This window comes from Malus sylvestris, chromosome 4 (assembly GCF_916048215.2).
Source record: "Malus sylvestris chromosome 4, drMalSylv7.2, whole genome shotgun sequence".
In the NCBI taxonomy this organism is placed as follows: Eukaryota; Viridiplantae; Streptophyta; class Magnoliopsida; order Rosales; family Rosaceae; genus Malus; species Malus sylvestris.
The window spans coordinates 30284009-30303925 of record NC_062263.1 but is presented as its reverse complement, the minus strand read 5'-3'; the positions used below and the strand labels follow the sequence as shown (position 1 = coordinate 30303925).

The 19917-nt window shown below is 38.1% G+C and overlaps 1 protein-coding gene across 2 annotated transcripts; it reads right to left on the bottom strand.

Annotated features, from left to right (window-relative positions):
* Nucleotides 1-8852: 8852 nt before the first annotated feature.
* LOC126618584 (transcription factor MYB1-like) lies at nt 8853-11284 on the bottom strand. 2 transcript variants are annotated; one of them, XM_050286695.1, is made up of 4 exons: nt 11064-11284; nt 9602-9731; nt 9415-9521; nt 8853-9324 (listed from the first exon to the last, which is right to left on the bottom strand). In XM_050286695.1, the coding sequence occupies exons 1-4, from the start codon at nt 11161-11163 to the stop codon at nt 8993-8995; spliced, it is 669 nt and encodes a 222-aa protein (XP_050142652.1). In that variant the 5' UTR covers nt 11164-11284; the 3' UTR covers nt 8853-8992. The 2 variants fall into 2 exon arrangements, with proteins under 2 accessions (XP_050142652.1, XP_050142651.1); XM_050286694.1 differs by having other exon boundaries at nt 8853-9521; nt 11064-11282.
* Between the last annotated feature and the right edge of the window lie 8633 nt (nt 11285-19917).

The window sequence follows — 19917 nt, the reverse complement described above, 5'->3', positions numbered from 1 at the left end:
TGAAGAATATCAGACTTATCTCTAAGTTTCTTGGTTAAATTAATTCCATTTGCTTCAATTGGTTTCTGAGAAAATTGAAACCTTTCATTTGTATTCGGAAACAATTACAAAAATTAAAAGAAGGGTTGAGCTAATAAAGTGAGAATCTGATCATGTTAGGGTTCTTTGCTAAGAAATTGATCAACTGGGTAATCATTATTTACCACTTTCTTGGAGCAAAACATATATATAAGTCAAACAATTTATAAGTAGAGAGAGAGAGAGAGGAAAGAGAAGAAAGGGGAGCTTACCCAGTAATCAATACACAGAGGCAGATAGAAAGTTGAAATCTTTATAGAACAGAAATGGATGAAGATGAAGAATTGGGGTGATCAATCGGCAGTTCTTTCACTATATATTTTTACTAGGTTGGCGCGGATTGGTTTGGTGCGAGTGAAACCAAAATCAAAATCGCAAGTTTTTATGGTTTGATTTGGTGCGGTTTTGAGGCTAAATCGAAATGAAACCAAACCATTTGATTCGGTTCGGTTTGGTTTTAAACGGTTTTCGTTTGGTTTCATTATTTGAAAAAACTATCATGGTTACCTAATTGTATCTTATTTCATTTTCCTTTGATATACACTTCTATTACTGATTGTTCAAGGATGCATACAATATTAAAATTCAATCAAGCAGGCTTCAATATAGCATTCATTCAATTCAATAAAAAAGTTCTAGTGTTTCAACTTATTTTGCATCATTCAAGTTTCAAACATTTGTCTTTCCCTTTTCTTATACACACTTACTAGCCGAATGTTTAGAAAGTCTTTGAACTTGTGAACGGACTTGAGAAGCTGATACTTGAGGAAAACCTTACACGTTGTAAATATAAAACCAATGGATGAGAAATCATTGATCTTTTTGAACTATAACATTTTGTATAGTTGCTTCTCAAGCTATCATTTTATCGTTTCGTATAGTTTCTCCTCAAGCTACCATTTTCCAAAGCACACAAACAAAAAGCATGAACGTGAAGCTCAAAGCTGTCAGCCAATTTGAACACAACAAGAGCAAAAACATTAACATCATCACTGACCCAAAATAAAAGAGAGTGGGAGAGAGTATTGGGAGACCGAGAGCAGCAAATAAGAAGGAAAGAGTACGGAGTCTATAGACTACAACTAGAAGAAAGAAAAGAAAGAGATTATGTGGTCATGTTATGATGTGGTTGCATTCATACTAAATGTATGGACTCAATAAAATAACGAATTAGAATTTAACATTTTATGTGGTTTCGATTTTGGTTCGGTTTTAGATGGCCAGAACCGCAACCAAACCGTTTTTCCTTCATTCAGTTCGGTTTCAAACTGAAACCATTTTGAAACTGCAAAACCAAACCATTCAGTGCAGTTCGATTTGGTTCGTGTTTTGGTTTCGGTTTTTGGGTTCAAGTGCCCACCCCTAATTTTTACTCTCTGCATTGCCTTTTGAGGTTTTATAAAAGGGAGTTTTAACAAAAAAAACCGAGGTACTGTTTACTTTAACGAAAAACCACACTTTTACATTAAAAAGTCAATCCTGGTAAAACTCAAAATTTTAAAGTCATTTTCATTAGTTTCTTTTTATAAAATGGCAACTTGCTGGAGGGCGTTTTTCCATTTCCTTTTTCATTTTAGAGACACCTTGCTGGAGGGTTATATAATTTTTATTTTTCTTTTGGTGACAAACCTTGCCGGAGGGTTTTTTTCTTTAGGAAAAGGATCCTCGCCGGATTCTTTTGTTAGGGATCCTAAAGATCCCGTGATCGTGACCGTTCATCATACATTGTGCGGTCAGAAATCATTTCAAATTTTAAAATTTAAAATTAAATATAAATAGTACCTAACGAAAATTGACTGATGATGTCCGATGAACAGTCATGGTCGAGGGATCCCTAGGATCTCTAGGAAAAGAATCCGGCAATGATCCTTTTCCTTTTCTCTGGACTTTTTACCATTTTGCTAATTAACCTCGCTGGAGGGTTTTGATAACGAATAAAATTAGCTTTGTGCAAGAAAGGGAGAATTGTTTATATAACTTCGAGTGAAAGAGTAAACATTATATTGTTAACCATTCGAGGTACAAACTCTCAGCAAATGAATTATAGTGTAAGGGAAAATGCAATTGAGGGAGGAGAATAAACCTGGAAATGGAAATTGTCCTTAACTAGCCATATATAAATTGTACGAGTACGAGCCCTCTCATAGTTTAAGAATCAAACTAGAGGACAAAAATAACGTATAAAAATTTGGATTTTTAACATGTGATATTGAGTGTTGTTCGTCATCAAAAAATTAAAAGACCTTGCATTAGCTTATTAGAAGTTAGGGTAGAATCTTAAATGGTACATACTCAAGCAAAAGTTGATATCCTGATATTATAAAATTAAGCAAAGCAAATCACTCTCACAATAAGCACTTAACTAATACTACATAGGTTTACAACGAAGCGGAAAACGGTTCGTTATTTCAATAGTGAAAGGCTTGCAGCTTGCATGCAGTAATTTCGTTTCATGTTAGAAAAAGGTTTACAGCACAAGAAGTTGTCCCATTTCAACTTCACATTTTCCTGCAGCATATCAGAAATCGAGCCGACTTCAACATTTCATGGTACAATTGTTCCTCCCCTTAATTTCAACTCCAGTCCAATCTTCGGGAAAACTTCCTTTACAGTGTATTCCTTATATGACACCAGAACGTTTGTGAAAAATGACGTCTTCCATTGTCTAAAGATTCCAGAATCCAAAGTTTCACTTATGGATTCCAGGTTCATTCAAGGGGTCCTGAGAGTTACAAAGAAAGAAATCAAACCTAAAAAAATATAGCACATGCTTTCTATCGAAGTTTCAACTGTGCAATCTAATACGTCGGAAATTTTATACAAAAGACTTCGATACAATTAACTGTAGAGCCATCCATTATAAGCTTAATTCTGTCAAGTTTCCCATGTGGGACTTTTACATTGTTCAACACTTCAATGTTTAAGTTATATGCATGGCAAATCAATGAGCTTACTAATAAACGAAGGAAACCAAACATATGAAATAGAAATTTTCCCACCACTAGCAACCAAATTCGGACAAAATTCTTCGAGCTAATTTCCACACTACTCTCAACTTCATTCCTTGCATTTTTAAATGAAGAAACAAGGTCCTCAAGCACATTCTGTTGTTGAAATGTAATCTTGTGTTGGCCCAAGACAATTGATCCGGCCCATACACAAAGAAAGATCTATGCACATGCTAGAGAATTCTAGCAAAGTTCAAGTTGGTGGAAAAGTCTAGAAGAATGGTGAGGATTCCACCAACATACAAGATTAATGTAGATAATTCTAGCTTAGGAAGGTAGTGGAATTATCTAGATATCTCTAGCATGATGCTTCCATGCTTCTCCAAGGTTCCATCCATGCCTATAAAAGGAGAAGGCATCCACACCATTTGAAACAACCAAGAGAGCAAGAAGTGAGAAAAGAGTGAAGAAGTGTAAGAGTGTTTGAGTGTTTCCTCTTGTACTAGTTTGTGAGTGAATAAAAAAAAAATTGTGTAAAAACTTTGAGTGTTCTTTCTTTCTCTTGCATACCAATTCCGCTGCATTACATTCTTCTTTGTGAGATAAACGTCTCCAAAGTAGAGAAGTCTTTTTAAGCCCCAACAAAGTGGTACCAGAGCTATGGCTAGCAACGCTATGACAACCTTCCAAGTTCCAGTGCTCGACAACAACAACTTCGATAATTGGAGTATCAAAATGAATGCCCTTTTAGGAGCACACGATGTATGGGAAGTCGTGAAGAAATGCTACATTGAGCCAGAAGATGAAGCTACTATGTCCCAACCCCAGAAGGAGAGTTTGAAAGATTCAAGAAAGAGAGACAAGAAGGCTCTCTACCTCATCTACCAAGCATTAGATGACAATGGCTTTGAGAAGGTCTCGAGTGCAACCTCTGCCAAGCAAGTATAGGAGAAGCTACAAACCTCTTACAAAGGAGCCGAACAAGTGAAAAAGGTTCATCTTCAAGTATTAAGAGGTGAGTTCGAATCTCTACAAATGAAAAGGTCTGAATCAATCTCTGATTATTTCTCAAGAGTCCTAGCCATTTCCAATCAATTAAAAAGAAACGGAGAAAAGTTAGATGATGTTAGAATTATGGAGAAGATACTACGCTCGTTGGACCCCAAGTTCGAGCACATTGTTGTGACGATTGAAGAAACTAAAAACTTGGAAGAAATTAGTATAGATCAATTAATGGGTTCGCTACAAGCATATGAAAAGAAACATAAGAAGAGGCAAGGGAATGATGAGCAGCTCCTCAAGACGCATGTTCAGCCAAAGAAGAAAGAAGAAAGCTTCGATAATGAGAAAAGCCAGTACGAAAGAAGTCGTGGTCGAGGTCGCAGACATGGACATAGACGTGGACGTGGTTGGAACTTCAACAATCATAACAACTACGAAAAAGGAGGAAGCTTAACAAATGGTCGTGGAAAAGGACACTCAAACTTGAGGTATGAAAAATCTCAAGTTCAATGCTACAATTGTCAAAAGTTTGGGTATTATGCTTGGGAATGTAGAGCTCCAAGCAACAGGCCTGATGAGAAGGTCCATTATGTGAAAGAAGATAATGAAGATAATGGCATTGTGCTACTAGCATGCCAGAACAATGATGGAGACCAAGACTGTACATGGTATCTTGACACCAGCCCAGCAACCACATGTACAGAAGAAGAAACATGTTCGTAGAGCTCAATGAATCGGTGAGTGGCAACGTTTCTTTTGGAGATGAATCCAAAATACCTATCAAAGGAAAAGGTAACATCCTAATTCCCCTGAAAAATGGCGGTCACCAATTAATTTCAAATGTCTACTACGTGCCTAATATGAAAATCAACATTTTGAGCTTGGGACAACTCTTAGAAAAATGTTATTATATTCACATGAAAAATTATAACCTTTTTCTTAGAGATGACAAAGGAAGATTAATTGCCAGGGTGAAATTGTCAAAGAATAGAATGTTTCCTATGAATATTCAAAATGATGTTGCAAAGTGCCTCAAAACATGTTACAAAGACACATCATGGCTTTGGCATGTTCGTTTTGGGCATCTTAACTTTGGGGGCTGGAGTTATTATCCAAGAAGGAGATGGTGAGAGGCTTACTGTGCATCAGTCTCCCTGATCAAGCTTGCGAATGATGTTTACTTGGGAAACAGTTCAGGAAAAGCTTTCCAAAGGAGTCGACCACAAGAGCCCAGAAGCCACTCGAGCTCATTCACATTGATGTGTGCGGTCCAATAAAACCAGGCTCTTTGGGTAAAAATAATTATTTCCTTCTCTTCGTTGATGATTTTTCAAGAAAAACCTGGGTATACTTATTGAAGCAAAAATCAGAAGTCTTTGGAGTATTCAAGAAATTCAAAACCGCTGTAGAAAAGGAGAGTGGTTCCAAGATCAAAACCATGAGATCTGATCAAGGAGAAGAATTCACTTTAAAGGAATTTCAAGAATTCTGTGAAGCTAATGGAATTCGTCGACCTTTGACAGTTCCAAGATCCCCTCAACAAAATGGTGTGGTGGAAAGAAAAAATCGAACCATCCTCGACATGGCTCGAAGCATGCTCAAAAGCAAGAGATTGCCTAAGGAGTTGTGGGCAGAAGCTGTAGCATGTGTTGTCTACCTATCCAATCGATCTCCAACAAGAAGTGCGTGCGGAAAGACTCTGCAAGAAGCATAGAGTGGAAGAAAACTAGGTATTTCCCATCTAAGAGTTTTTGGAAGCATAGCCCATGTACATGTACCAGACGAGAGGAGAACCAAACTCGACGACAAAAGTGAGAAGTTCATCTTCATCGGCTATGACTCAAATTCAAAAGGCTATAAGCTATATAATCCAAACAATAGGAAGATGGTGATCAGTCGAGACGTGACGTTCGATGAAGAAAGAGAATGGGATTTTGGCTCTCATGCAGGTGATCTTCACTTCTTTCCTCAGTTTGAAGAAGAGAATGAACAAGGGATGATGGAGCAAGCAAGAGAGGTTCAACAAGAATCCATTACTCCACCTGCTTTACCAACATCAACCAATCATGGTATTTCACCAGCATCAACATCATCAAGTGGGAGTCTAAATGAAACGCACAAGAAGTCTACGAAATCTCTATGAGGTGGCTGAAAGACTCGATAATCCTACACTTTTCTATCTCTTTGCTGATTATGAACCAGTTGACTTCCAAGAAGCAATGCAAGATACTAAATGGAGAAAAGCAATGGATGAAGAAATTGAAGCAATCCAGAAGAACGATACATGGGAACTCGCCATTCTTCTGAAATGACATAAAGCCATCGGAGTCAAGTGGGTGTATAAGACAAAGAAGAATGCCAACGGAGAGGTCGAAAGATACAATGCGAGATTAGTGGCGAAGGGCTATAGTCAAAGAGCAGGAATCGACTATGATGAGGTATTTGCACCCGTTGCTCGGTTAGAAACTATACAATTACTAATTTCTTTGGCAGCTCAAAACAAATGGAAGATTCAACAATTTGATGTAAAGTCTGTTTTCCTAAATGAAGTCCAAAAGAAGAAGTCTACATTCAGCAACCGTCAGGCTATGAAATCAAATGGCATGAAGACAAAGTTCTGAAGCTGAAGAAAGCCCTATATGGGTTAAAACAAGTGTCACGAGCATGGAATAGTCGCATCGACAAGTACTTCTAAGAAAACAACTTCATCAAGTGCCCTCATGAACATGTTCTCTACGTCGAAGTCAAAGATGAAGATATTCTGATTGTGTGCTTATATGTGGATGATCTAATCTTCACTGGAAGTAATCCAAGCATGTATGAAGAGTTCAAAAGAGTGATGACCAAAGAATTCGAGATGACCAACATCGGGCTGATGGCATACTACTTAGGCATTGAAGCCAAGCAGAACGAAGAAGGCATTTTCATCTCCCAAGAAAGCTACATAAAGGAGATACTGAAAAAGTTCAAAATGGATGACTGCAAGCCCATAAGCACACTAGTGGAGTGCGGAGTTAAACTAACCAAGCATGACGAATGAGAAAGTGTAGATCTAACATTTTTCAAGAGTTTAGTTGGAAGCTTGCGCTACTTGACTTGCACAAGACCAGATATTCTCTATGCCGTCAGATTAGTCAGTCGCTACATGGAGAATCCCACAACTACACATTTGAAGACCGTCAAAAGAATTCTTCGATACCTTAAAGGTACTGTTAACTTTGGCTTGTTCTATTCAAGCTCTAATAACTACAAACTTGTTGGATATAGCGACAGTGATTGGGCAGGAGATTCCGACAATAGAAAAAACACTACTGGATTTGTGTTCTTCATAGGAGACATTGCATTCACATGGATGTCGAAGAAGCAACCGATTGTTACTCTCTCTACATGCGAAGCTGAATACGTAGCTGCTACCTCATGTGTCTGTTATGCAATCTGGCTGAGAAACTTGCTAAAAGAATTAAGCATGCCACAAGAAGAGCCAACAGAGATCTATGTCGACTAGAAGTCTGCAATAGCTCTAGCAAAGAATCCAGTATTCCATGATAGGAGCAAACACATAGATACCCACTATCATTACATAAGAGAGTGTATTGCAAGAAAGGATGTGCAAGTGGAATACGTGAAGTCTCAAGACCAAGTCGCCGACATATTCACCAAGCCACTCAAACAAGAAGACTTTGTTAGATTGAGGAAATCAATCGGTGTCACAAGACAAGATTAAGGGGGGATGTTGAAATGTAATCTTGTGTTGTCCCAAGACAATTGATTCGGCCCATACACAAAGAAATATCCATGCACATGCTAGAGAATTCCAGCAAAGTTCAAGTTGGTGGAAGAGTCTAGAAGAATGGTGAGGATTCCACTAACATACAAGATTAATGTAGATAATTCTAGCTTAGGAAGGTAGTGGAATTATCTAGATATCTCTAGCATGATGATTCCATATTTCTCCAAGGTTCCATCCATGCCTATAAAAGGAGAAGGCATCCACACCATTTGAAACAACCAAGAGAGCAAGAAGTGAGAAAAGAGCGAAGAAGTGTAAGAGTGTTTGAGTGTTTCCTCTTGTACTAGTTTATGAGTGAATAAAAAAAATTGTGTAAAAACTTTGAGTGTTCTTTCTTTCTCTTGCCTACCAATTCCGCTGCATTACATTCTTCTTTGTGAGATAAACGTCTCCAAAGTAGAGAAGTCTTTTTAAGCCCCAACATAGATCCCAAGGACTCTTTGGCAATTTCCTTATAGAATCCAAGTAACAAACTTACAAGATATAAATCAATGTACTAATTAACAAAATGTTATACTAGCTACCATTATCTAGACAAGTGTTTATCAGAGCTAGAGTTTTTTCTTCATTATTCCTTTCTGTAGATTCCTAGGAAATGGGCACAAGTTTAACGCGCGGTAGATGGAAACTGGTTCTGATCATTCAAACCAATGGTAGAAAATTAGAAAATCTCGATGTAGCATGGTTTGCATATGCATAAAGAAATCTTGGATCAAAACTGTACTTAGATGGCTTCACATATTTTAAATTTTTCTTGAACTGGGGAGCAAGCGTTGGTAACTGGCCTCTCCTTTTCCTTTATGTGCTTCTTGTGGGGCGGGACGTAAGCCATTACACCAAAACTTGTGCCTAAAATTAAAATCGTAGCAAGGCAAAAAGAAACTAAAGAAGGTTAAAACACTGTTCTTTATACCACAAGAAATTCCATTTTCTCATGTTTATTGATTTAAATCAAACTAATCTCAGTCTCTCGATAGAATATTTCTTAATTAGGTTAACCTAAGTCGAACTGAAAGGACAAATGTTTACCTATATGGGTCATTATTCACATCACCTCTTAATTCATTAACATTCGGTAGTACATGTTGATGCATAAATTAAAATTATATCATACTAATAATGACGAACACCTAATTAATAGTTTAGCAAATCCCTCTCATAATAAGTTCCTAAATTAATCAGTCCAGAGGTCCATGTCGGCAAAGATGGAGTCGTCCCACTCCCATTTTCTGTTGACCTGATCTCCATCATCGCCACCTTGATGATATTCTTTAACTTGTTGATCAAATGGTGGAAGGTCATCATCCATTGGATAGTCACTCGCATTAATCCCAGTACTATTATTATTATTATTATTCTCAAATATCTGATTATTATTCTGACCATTTCCATTAAAATTGCATAGCTTTGGCTTTGGCCCTGTGCTGCTACCTTCCTCTTGTACAAATACATTAACTGGTTGATGAGGAGTTGGTGCATATGACGGCCTCTTTGAGCTGCTTGTACCTGCAGAGTTTGAAGCTTGGGATCTTATGACTTTTACACCATTATTAATGTTCCTAACTGCATCATGCTTGTTCTTAATATGATATTCACTTTGATGATCTTGCTGAGCGTTTAGCCTTTTGCTCAAGTGACAATTCCAGTAGTTCTTCACATCGTTACCGGTCCTTCCCGGAAGTCTGGCTGCAACCGATGACCACCTGACAAAAAAAATCGATTATCAGGGTTTATGCGCAAGTAGATATGTGTGGTTTGTGGGTGATTATTAACTAGAACTTACCTGTTTCCCAGGAGCCTGTGGAGCTTGATGATGAGATCAACTTCCTCTTCTTCAAAGTTTCCTCTTTTGATGTTTGGGCGGAGGTAGTTTAACCACCTCAGCCTACAGCTCTTTCGGCACCTGTTTAGACCTTAATTCACAGCAATAATATCCAAGTTTGAGAGATTAACATGCTTTTTGACACTGAAAGTAGCCATAATTTATTTATTTTTTAGAAATTAAGATAGGTTGTTTAATTCTAATCAACAGAATTTTTAGGTAGAATGCTTCTTTATGAAGCATTTCCATTTTTCTTCTTTTATGAAGCCATTAAAATTTTAAGGTATTTCTACTAAAAGATTGTAGTAAAAACACTTATAAACATAAATGCTTCATTAGTAGTATCCCCAAACCAGATCATCACTAGGAACACCATCCATATATGTATGTATGTGTGTTTATACATATATATATATATATATATATATATATATATATATATATATATATGTATATATATGTATATCCAATAATCATATATATGCAGGTAGACTAATTTCATCAAGAACCCAACGAGATGCCTAGTCTAAAGTTGAAATGCATACATGAGATTGGTAACCAAAAATGAACAATCTTTGTCTCCTAACCTAACCTATATATGGGGAAGAATTTCAATAGCACGTCTGAAATGATATGGAAGTGAAGTGATATGACCCACCCTTTTAATCCCCACTTTGGTCCCATCTCCTTCTTTACTATAAAATTTAGTGTTTTTTTTATAGGGAAATTTAGTGTTTAAACTAGTGTTAATTGATAGCGGGAGGATATGATTTTCGCATTATTTTTTTTCCTCTTCATGTGTTCTATCTCTCCTTAGAGTTATATAAATCAAAAGAAAAAGGGCAGAAGGAGAAATTGAGAGTGAAAATCAATATCCTAACAAGTTCTATTCATGATAAGAAAGTTGAGAACAATACTAAATATATACTGAGAATGAATTTCATATTGATGAAAGAAAAGAACGTACATGAAATTATAAAAAGTTGAACTACTTTCAATACAGTCAATTTGGTTTATGATAAAAGCTCAACTTTTTCAATATATTAAATATAAATATATTCAACCTTTTATACAGTAGTGTTGTACATGCCACAGGGGTACTATTTTCATGTCAAAAAAGAAATTAATCGCTCATAAGATGCCATTGAAAAATAGTTAAGGAATCTAAGGGTCCATTTGAAATTGCATAAAAACCTTTTTTTTGGTATGTTTTGCATAAAAACTTAAAAGCATTTTACAATATTTCTTTATTGTTCCTTAGCGTTTCTTCAAGAATTACTTACAAGTACTTTTCCAAACAACACTTGAATTTAAAAAAAAAAAAAATCGACTTACATATAATCAAAGTGCTTTTTAAAAAGTCTTTAATATAGAAGGAGCCTTCAGTTGATGTCAAAAGTTATGAAGTTAAGCAAGCAAATACCAGCCAAGAGAGGAAGACGATGCCATTTGCCTTCTCCATGCTGCTCTATGCATTTCCTGAGCAATTGATCCTCTTCCTTAGTCCATGGAATGCCACCCATCTCTCCTCCTGATCCTTTACACTCTTACACTACTCTCTGATGAATCTAATTTCATTGCAGCCAGCGACTTATATATATCCACTCAATTACAATAATATTGTACTTTTGCTCTTCATTTTTGTCACTTTAATTGAGGATGGTGCTATCCACACATTCATTTTGACCTCTCACATACCTCTTGCTAATTTCTATCCTTTGATCTACTTTCAATTCATTCGATCTGAAGACCGAAAGTTAAGAAATGTGTGTGGGAGATAAAAAGGTGTGTGTGGATAACACTATCCTTAATTTAATGCATTATAGAAAAACGATGAAATATGTTCACTTGGAGAGATTTTTCAATGTGCTCGGAATATGGGAGGATATACCACATGTTCTTATACAATTGGAGGGACACTTGAAATTTTTTTTCTCCACTTGTATAATGACATATGGCGTATAGCTCCATATGTTTCGAACACACTGAAAAATCTCTCGTTCACATGCTCTCGTTCACATGAAACTAGAATTACATGGTGAATGGTCCATATTCTTTCTACGAGAGTATGGCTATATACATGTTTATAATGAGGCAGCATTATTATGTCTTCCTGATACATCTTTTTCAAAATTTGGCCTAGCTAAATAGAAGTTGGACAACTCCATTAATATTTTATTTATTTATTTATGCCCTGCTTTAATTAAAGTCTCTCATGCTCGATTTGTTTGCGTGATCATAACTATATACGTACTTATACTGAGGCAACATTATTATGTCTTTCTGATACGTCTCTTGTTATTATATATATGGCACATGCGACAGATCAGAGCCAAAGAGAGGGAACATATATATACGTGTGGTTTGCGCATGAGAGACCCTTTTAGCAGGGTGTTTGAACTGGAAATAAGCATTAGGCTTGTTTTAGGCTCAAACTATTTCTTTTTTCTAAATGGACTATTCATTTTCATAAACCAGAAGGCCGGGGTGCTAGCCCAAACAAATACAAAAGTGCTTTTATGTGACATTAGAGTCGGTGAACAACCGTTCACGGTAAGAGGACTTTAGTCGACATTCACAAGAGAAAAACTACTTTACAGTGGCATTCTGGGGAGTTTTGGAAGAATGAAAGACCAAGTTGAAAAGATAAACGTCTTCTTCTCTGATTCCAATCATGTCATCAACTTGACTCAAGGGGATTTGATCCGAAAAGAACTTCAAATCAAAGACAAGCTCTCTCTATTAAAAGCAGAAAAGAGGTTGAAGATATGGACACTCTAATCAAAAATAAAAAAACTTTGCTCTTCGCAGTCAGATTTTTTTTTTTTTTATCTTATAAGTATTTTTCAATAAATTCAGCACCCTCTATACCTTTATAGCTTTGCTATATTTCATGGAGTATCAATTTTCTGTATTGAAATTCAATAAAAACACTCATTTAAGTGTTATGAATTAGCCCGAACGGCTTGTGGACTTGCCCGAACAGGTTCAAGCTTTCCTGAATGCTTGTGTTTCGCATTCCCCTCTACCTTATTATCTTGTACCTTCAAATACTTATCTTTTTGTTCAAGTTATTTATATGTTGTAAACATTTAACAAGCACTCTCAAGTCTTTCATTAACTTTACTTTCAGTCTTTTCTTTTTTCCAGCTAAATGGTCTTATTTTCTATCTTTACGTTTACATGAGAATTGCAAACTGACTTGGAGCCAGTTTCGATCAATTTGTGGTTGTCTTTTATTTGGCACCAACACAAAGAATAAAGCCCATGGCAACAAGGTATAGAAAAGAACTTAAAATAAATTTAATATCTCTATTGCACAGTCCTTTGATAACGAAGTTCGATTTACTTGTGACGCAAGCAAATAACCTAAATAATAACAAACAATCAATCAATCTGTTAGTTTTGGCCAACATTGCGCATTTGAAATAACAAATCTCATTTGAGATAGCCTGAAGGCCTCCCAAGGCACCCTTAACAAGCTTAAGCTGACACAGAGTTCTCAAACAGTACTCGCAATGGGAGGTATGGCACCAATACAGGGATTATGTTTTATTATAGAAAAAAGAGGGGATGATAGGGCCTCCGTAGATACCATGTCTTTACCGTGTAGGATCCTCGTTGTAGAGCAACAAAATTGAGTACACAGTGAAATATAAGTTCATGGCTATATGGTGAATACATGACTTCTACCACGTTTAATTTGGCTTCTGTAAAAGGGAGTCCTGTTAAGAAACTGCTCCAATGTCATGTGTGTATAATGTACATCTGCATGCGGTCCACGAAAAGAAGTAAAGGCGTAAGGACCATGCATTTGCATTAAATTTGCACGTATATACATTTTTTTTTAATTTAATCTATCTATATTATTAAGGTACCGTTTGGTACGTGGGACGGGACGGAACGAAGTGGGACGAGGGGTTCTGTTCCACGTTTGGTGTGCCTAAAACGGGTGGAACGCGCTGTTCCACGGGACGAATTTTAGGTGAATTTTCGTTCCATATCACCCCCTGGAATGACTCGTTCCACATCCATGGAACACAAAATTATAACATCTCCGTCTCCTTCTTCTTCTTCCTTATTTCCATCCAAGGGCATCTTTGCTCCTTCTCCGTTTCATCCCATCTCGTCCCGTCCCATTCCGTTCCATCCCGTCTCGTCCCGTTCGCATACCAAACAATACCAGAGAACCCTCCTTGTCAACTTTTTTCTCATTTTTTTTCTATTTTGCCCTCACTTTTGATTCACACTATTGACAAAAAAGAGGGCAAAATAGTAATTTTTTACCTTTTGACAAAATGACAATCATATCCCTATTTTTCCTATTTTACTATTTTTCATAAAATGACAATCATATACTTATTTTTCCAATTTTACCCTCACTTTTGATGCACAATATTTAAATAAGGAGGACAAAACAGTAATTATGTAATATTAAAAAAAAATATGCACTTATTAAGAGAAATTGTTCACACACAAAAAGTGTGTGCTCTCTGCTAGTTATTTATTAAGAGAAGAGGAGGGAATTCGAAATTATTACAATAATTTATAAGAGGGAAAATTTCAAACCTGAAAGGCATGAAAAGGATATTGGACCTTATGCAATTTGTATGCATATACATATTTACTGCGTAAACCATATAAAATGGCCTTTTCGACCAAAAAAAAAAACTATATAAAATGGCATGGCCCTGAACCGTAGTCAGCAATATGATTTATTGTTTGAATAAATTCTCACGTAGAATTGTTATTGACACTTAAAATTCTCATTTTTTAACTTTAAAATTTCTATAATTAAAAAGAAAATTATATATACTTGTAAGGAGTATAAAATATATTTTTAAAATGCTAATAGCAGCCCTTTTATTCAAACTGTATAACTTGCCACCTTGATGGCTATGACATAAATACACGCATATTTAATAGTCCCTGCAATTTTCATCTCTATTGTCTCACTGGATTTGAATCTGGGAAGCTTTGGCTGGTGACATTGAGAACCATATGCAATGTCGTGTGAGAACTACAACCCACATGCAAACATTCTAATATATTATACAGCTTAATTAGAACATAATTAATAACAAAGAATCATATAACAAATTGCACCATTAATTAGTTTGTTAACTATGAGGGAAGAGGGCTAAAACTATTTAACTCATATGCAAAGCTTTACGTTTCTGATGTGTGATTCATATATATAGTATCAAAATCTCAATAGACCAAAGAAATATTAAAGTGAAGAGGAATAAATTGAACTATCATATTGTGTTAAAATTATAGGCAATCATCTAGGCTCAATTGTTTCATAGTTTTCTAGAAGTATCAAAAAAATTAGCTTATGAGCCACCTTAGGGTTTGTTTAAAGACTTCCATTTCCATTTATTGTTTCATTTTTATGTTAGTGGTAGAAGGAAAATGCACAAGAAAAATGAGGAATGAAGATGGGAGAGATGAAGAAATGTAAAAGGAAATCTATTTCAGGGCCGAAGGGGTAGAGGAAGACCTAGGAAAACTTTGGAAGAGACCCTAAGAAAAGACTTAGAGTACTTGGATCTAACGGAGGACATGACACAGGACAGAACACAATGGCGTTCTAAGATTCATATAGCCGATCCCACTCAATGACTTGGATTTTCCAAGTCTCCAACCGAAAAGTTTTCCTCACTCGGGAAATTAAGGAAACACTACCTCAACCTACATGCTCCACTCACAAAGCTTCAACATACAAGCTTCAACAAAATAAAATTCAAAGAACTTAGCGAAGAAGGCTTTGGTGTATTTAACACAATACTTTGAAATGAAGGAAAGCTTATTTATTGATATCCCCGATAAGTTACAAATATGTACATATACTTGAGTCAAAATAAACAAACAAGAGGAAGCATTCACAAAGGTTGCTTAGGAGAAGTCTCAGCAGTCGGTAGAGCCCCAAAAAGAGAAGGCACCGGAGGGGGATCATTCGGAGCCTTAGTATTGGACAAAACCTAGAAGGATGAGGCATCAGAGGTTGATCATTTGGAGCTTCATTACGCGGTACAGCCCCAGAAGACGAAGGTAATAAATGACTTTGGAACAAACCCACAAATCTCTGATGATCAAGTAAAACCTGACCATCAGATTCCTTCATCTGGTCAAGCTTCCTCTTCATGTTTGTAGCATAGTCATGTGCGAGCCGGTGCAACTGTTTATTCTCATGCTTGAGCCCTCTAATCTCCTGTTTGAGACTCATCACTTCAGCCGCCAATGATTCAACTTGGCGGGTTCGAGCAAATAGGCGTTGGGCCATATTAGACACAGAACCTGCACATTGAACACTGAGAGCCAGAGAATCCTTAACAGCCAACTCATCAGACCGTTTGGAAAGTAGTCTGTTATCTTTGGGAGTGAGAAGGTTCCTGGCCACTACCGCAGCGGTCATATCATTCTTCATCACGGAATCCCCAACGGTAAGAGGACCAGTAGGGGAGACGAAGGATGGGCGCCATATGTTGTCTGGAGAAGGTGGGGCTGCCTCTTCAACAAGGTTCAAGTCAAAACGACGGTCGGAGGGGCCAGACATTTTCAAAGGTGTTGAAGAGAGAAGAGGTCGGACAAATCAAGATCTTAGAAGTGCAAGAATGGAGCTTCTACTGGTGGATATTCAAGTGTGCTTTGGAACTTAATGTCAGCCCCTATAAAAATCTGCACTCGACGAAGCTTCAGAAATCGAAGAGGCGTCTGCTCAGAAATCGAAGAGGCGTTTGCTTTCTCAAAAGCTGGGCTGCTCAGAGACCACGAGGGTCGATCTCAGAAATCAAAGAGGCGTTTGCTTTCTCAAAAGCTGGGCTGCTCAAAGACCACGAAGGCCGATTTCAGAAATCGAAGAGGCTTGCTTTCTCAAAAGCTGGGCTGCTAAGAGACCACGAAGGCCGATCTCAGCAATCGAAGAGGCACCTACTTTTCCAGCCTTGTCAGCACCTGTCACACGCACACTCAGCTTTGCGGAAATTATGGGCATTCTGTCGAAGATTTCTGGCGAAGTAGAAAGCACATGAATCGTACTGTTCAATCACCCACTTCCCATACGCAACAGTAACTCATGGGTACCACAGATAACTTTGCCAAAGTTCTCTGACAAAGTTGAGACACATGAAGTTTGCAGCTCCCGCTACATCGCTCTGACCAAAAAGGGTAAAAGAATTGCAAAGAAACAACACTAACAAAGTTTAGACACATAAATTTTGAAGGTTTAGCTACCATATTATTACCCACAATGGTACAGAAACAGTACCACTGCTGGATAATTGGAAAGTCCCAGTGTGTCAACTTCTGTGCTTCGTGGCAAGGTAGACTAGCAAACATGCCAACCTTTACTCACATTCGAGAAAACACTCCCAACAGGATTGCTTGCTCCAAAATCGAAGAGGCACCGCCCTCCGAATCTCGAGAGCCAGACTCCCAACATGATTACTTTCTCAAAAATCGAAGAGAAGGTAAAGGAACAGTACCACTGCTGGATAATTGGAAAGTCCCTGTGTGTCAACCTTTGTGCTTCGTGGCAAGGTAGACTAGCAAACATGCCCAACCTTTACTCACATTCGAGAAAACACTCCCAATAAGATTGCTTGCTCCAAAATCAAAGAGGCACCGCCCTCCGAATCTCGAGAGCCAGACTCCCAACATGATTACTTTCTCAAAAATCGAAGAGAAGGTAAAGGAACAGTACCACTGCTGGATAATTGGAAAGTCCCTGTGTGTCAACCTCTGTGCTTCGTGGCAAGGTAGACTAGCAAACATGCCCAACCTTTACTCACATTCGAGAAAACACTCCCAACAAGATTGCTTGCTCCAAAATCGAAGAGGCACCGCCCTCCGAATCTCGAGAGCCAGACTCCCAACATGATTACTTTCTCAAAAATCGAAGAGACACCGCTCTCCGAATCTCGAGAGCCAGACCCCCAGCAGGATTGCTTTCTTAAAAATTGAAGAGGCATCGTTCTCCGAATCTCGAGAGCCAGATCCCCGACAGGATTGCTTGTTCGAAAACCGAAGAGGCACCACTTTCCCAACTTCAAGAGCTGGATCTCCTTGGATAAAGCTTGTCTGTAATCTTCACACGCAACATCAGCTTTCCAGATACCACATACCACTTTTTCAAAGTGCTTTGACAGAGTTAAAACATGTGAAGCTGGCAGCTCCCACTACCGTGTTATGACCAAGCAGGGTAAAGGAATAGCATTATTACTTGATGTTAGGGAGACTCCTATATATGTCGACCTCCATCCCTAACGGACAGGCAGACCTGCAAAAATGCTCAACCCTTTCTCTTATCTGAGAGGGCACTCCCAACGAAGCCTTTCGAAATATTCAGCTTTCTTTCCCCCCGATAATACCTCTGTAAACAAGCTATACTAGAGCAAGAATATCTCATATCATCAGGGTTAAAAGCAAGAGTATCCCATATCATGCTTTTTCCTTTGGCCTTGTTCTTACCTGCAAGACAAGGAGAAAGAGAGCAATCAGTCAGCACTTGGAACCAAGCTTCCAGCCAGGAACTGACTGCCTGGAACCCCTTACCTGATTACTTACCTGGCATTGCTCTCGAGTACTCATCTTCAACATCTTATGCTTCTAAGGAAGATACCGCATCTGCCTGAGGAACAGATAGGGCAAGTGAGAAGGATACAAGGAAGCATGTGGAGACAAGCGTAACAGCACACGTGCCGATACATCCACTACTCTGTCAAAAGCAAAAGTATCCCATATCAGCAGGGTCGAACGTACTCTAGATTTGATGGACTTGTTTTGACCCTCAAATTCTTCAGTCGGCCTTATACTCTGGAGGAAACCAGAAAACCCTCCAGCCCGGTTCAAGAATAAGCCTGTGGAAAGTTACTTCTTCAAAAGCAAAAGTATCCCATATCATCTCTTCTCATTTTTCTTCTCTTTATCCTTCATGCTGCCTGCAAGATAGGGAGAATGTGAACAATCAGCCGGAGCTCTGATTGCTTACGTTGTTTGTCACCTCTTTCAGCAGATACCCTAGCCCGGCGACTTGGGGGACTCCTACTACATGGTTTGTATCGCGCTTGACCAAGCCTGAAACTACAAGTAAGCTTCAAGTGAAATTGATACATTACCTTGTGCATCTCCACCAGTTACAGATACCATCCCTGGATGGAGGAAGAGTACTTCCAGAGAAGATGCCACATCTACCTATGAGACAGATAAGGCAAGTCAAGACGATACCACACTCCGGTACTTAGAAGTTTCGTGGTTACGAGATCATTCTCCCACAATATTTCCTAATGTCATTTGTACTAAATCATTCACTTGTACTCACTAAAGGAGAGCTTGAACCTATGTACTTGTGTAAACCCTTCACAATTAATGAGAACTCCTCTATTCCGTGGACGTAGCCAATCTGGGTGAACCACGTACATCTTGTGTTTGCTTTCCTATCTCTATCCATTTATATACTTATCCACACTAATGACCGGAGCAATCTAGCGAAGATCACAAAAAGTGACCGTTTTCGCTACCTAGGATCTATCTTGCAAGAGAACGGAGAATTAGATGGAGATCTCAACCATAGAATACAAGCTGGATGGATGAAGTGTAAGAGTGCATCCGGCGTGTTGTGTGACCGTCGTAGGCCACTGAAGCTCAAGGGAAAATTTTATAGAACGGCAATAAGGCCAGCGATGTTGTATGGCACAGAATGTTGGGCGGTGAAGCATCAACACGTACACAAAATGGGTGTAGCGGAGATGAGGATGCTTCGTGGGATGTATGGGCACACGATAAAGGATAAGATTGGGAATGAGGATATCCGAGGTAAAGTAGGAGTAGCCAAAATTGAAGGAAATATGAGAGAAAATCGGTTCCGGTGGTTTGGACATGTGCAAAGAAGGCCTACTGATGCTCCGGTTCGAAAATGTGACTACGGGACAGAGGTTCAGGGCTGAAGGGGTAGAGGAAGACCTAGGAAAACTTTGGAAAAGACCCTAAGAAAAGACTTGAGTACTTGGATCTAACGGAGGACATGACACAAAACCGAGCGCAATGGCGTTCTAGGATTCATATAGCCGACCCCACTTAGTGGGAAAAGGCTTTGTTGTTGTTGTTGTTGTTGTTGTTTTCACTTCCAAGATTTTGTTTTCAGTCATTCTTCTCTATTTCTTCCCCTTTCTACAATACTATTCTTCATCTCTCAATTCTTCCATATCAGTAGCGCAGGCAAAAATATTTGAAGTTGGATCAATCTTAAATAACTATAAGATTAAAAAGATAATAAG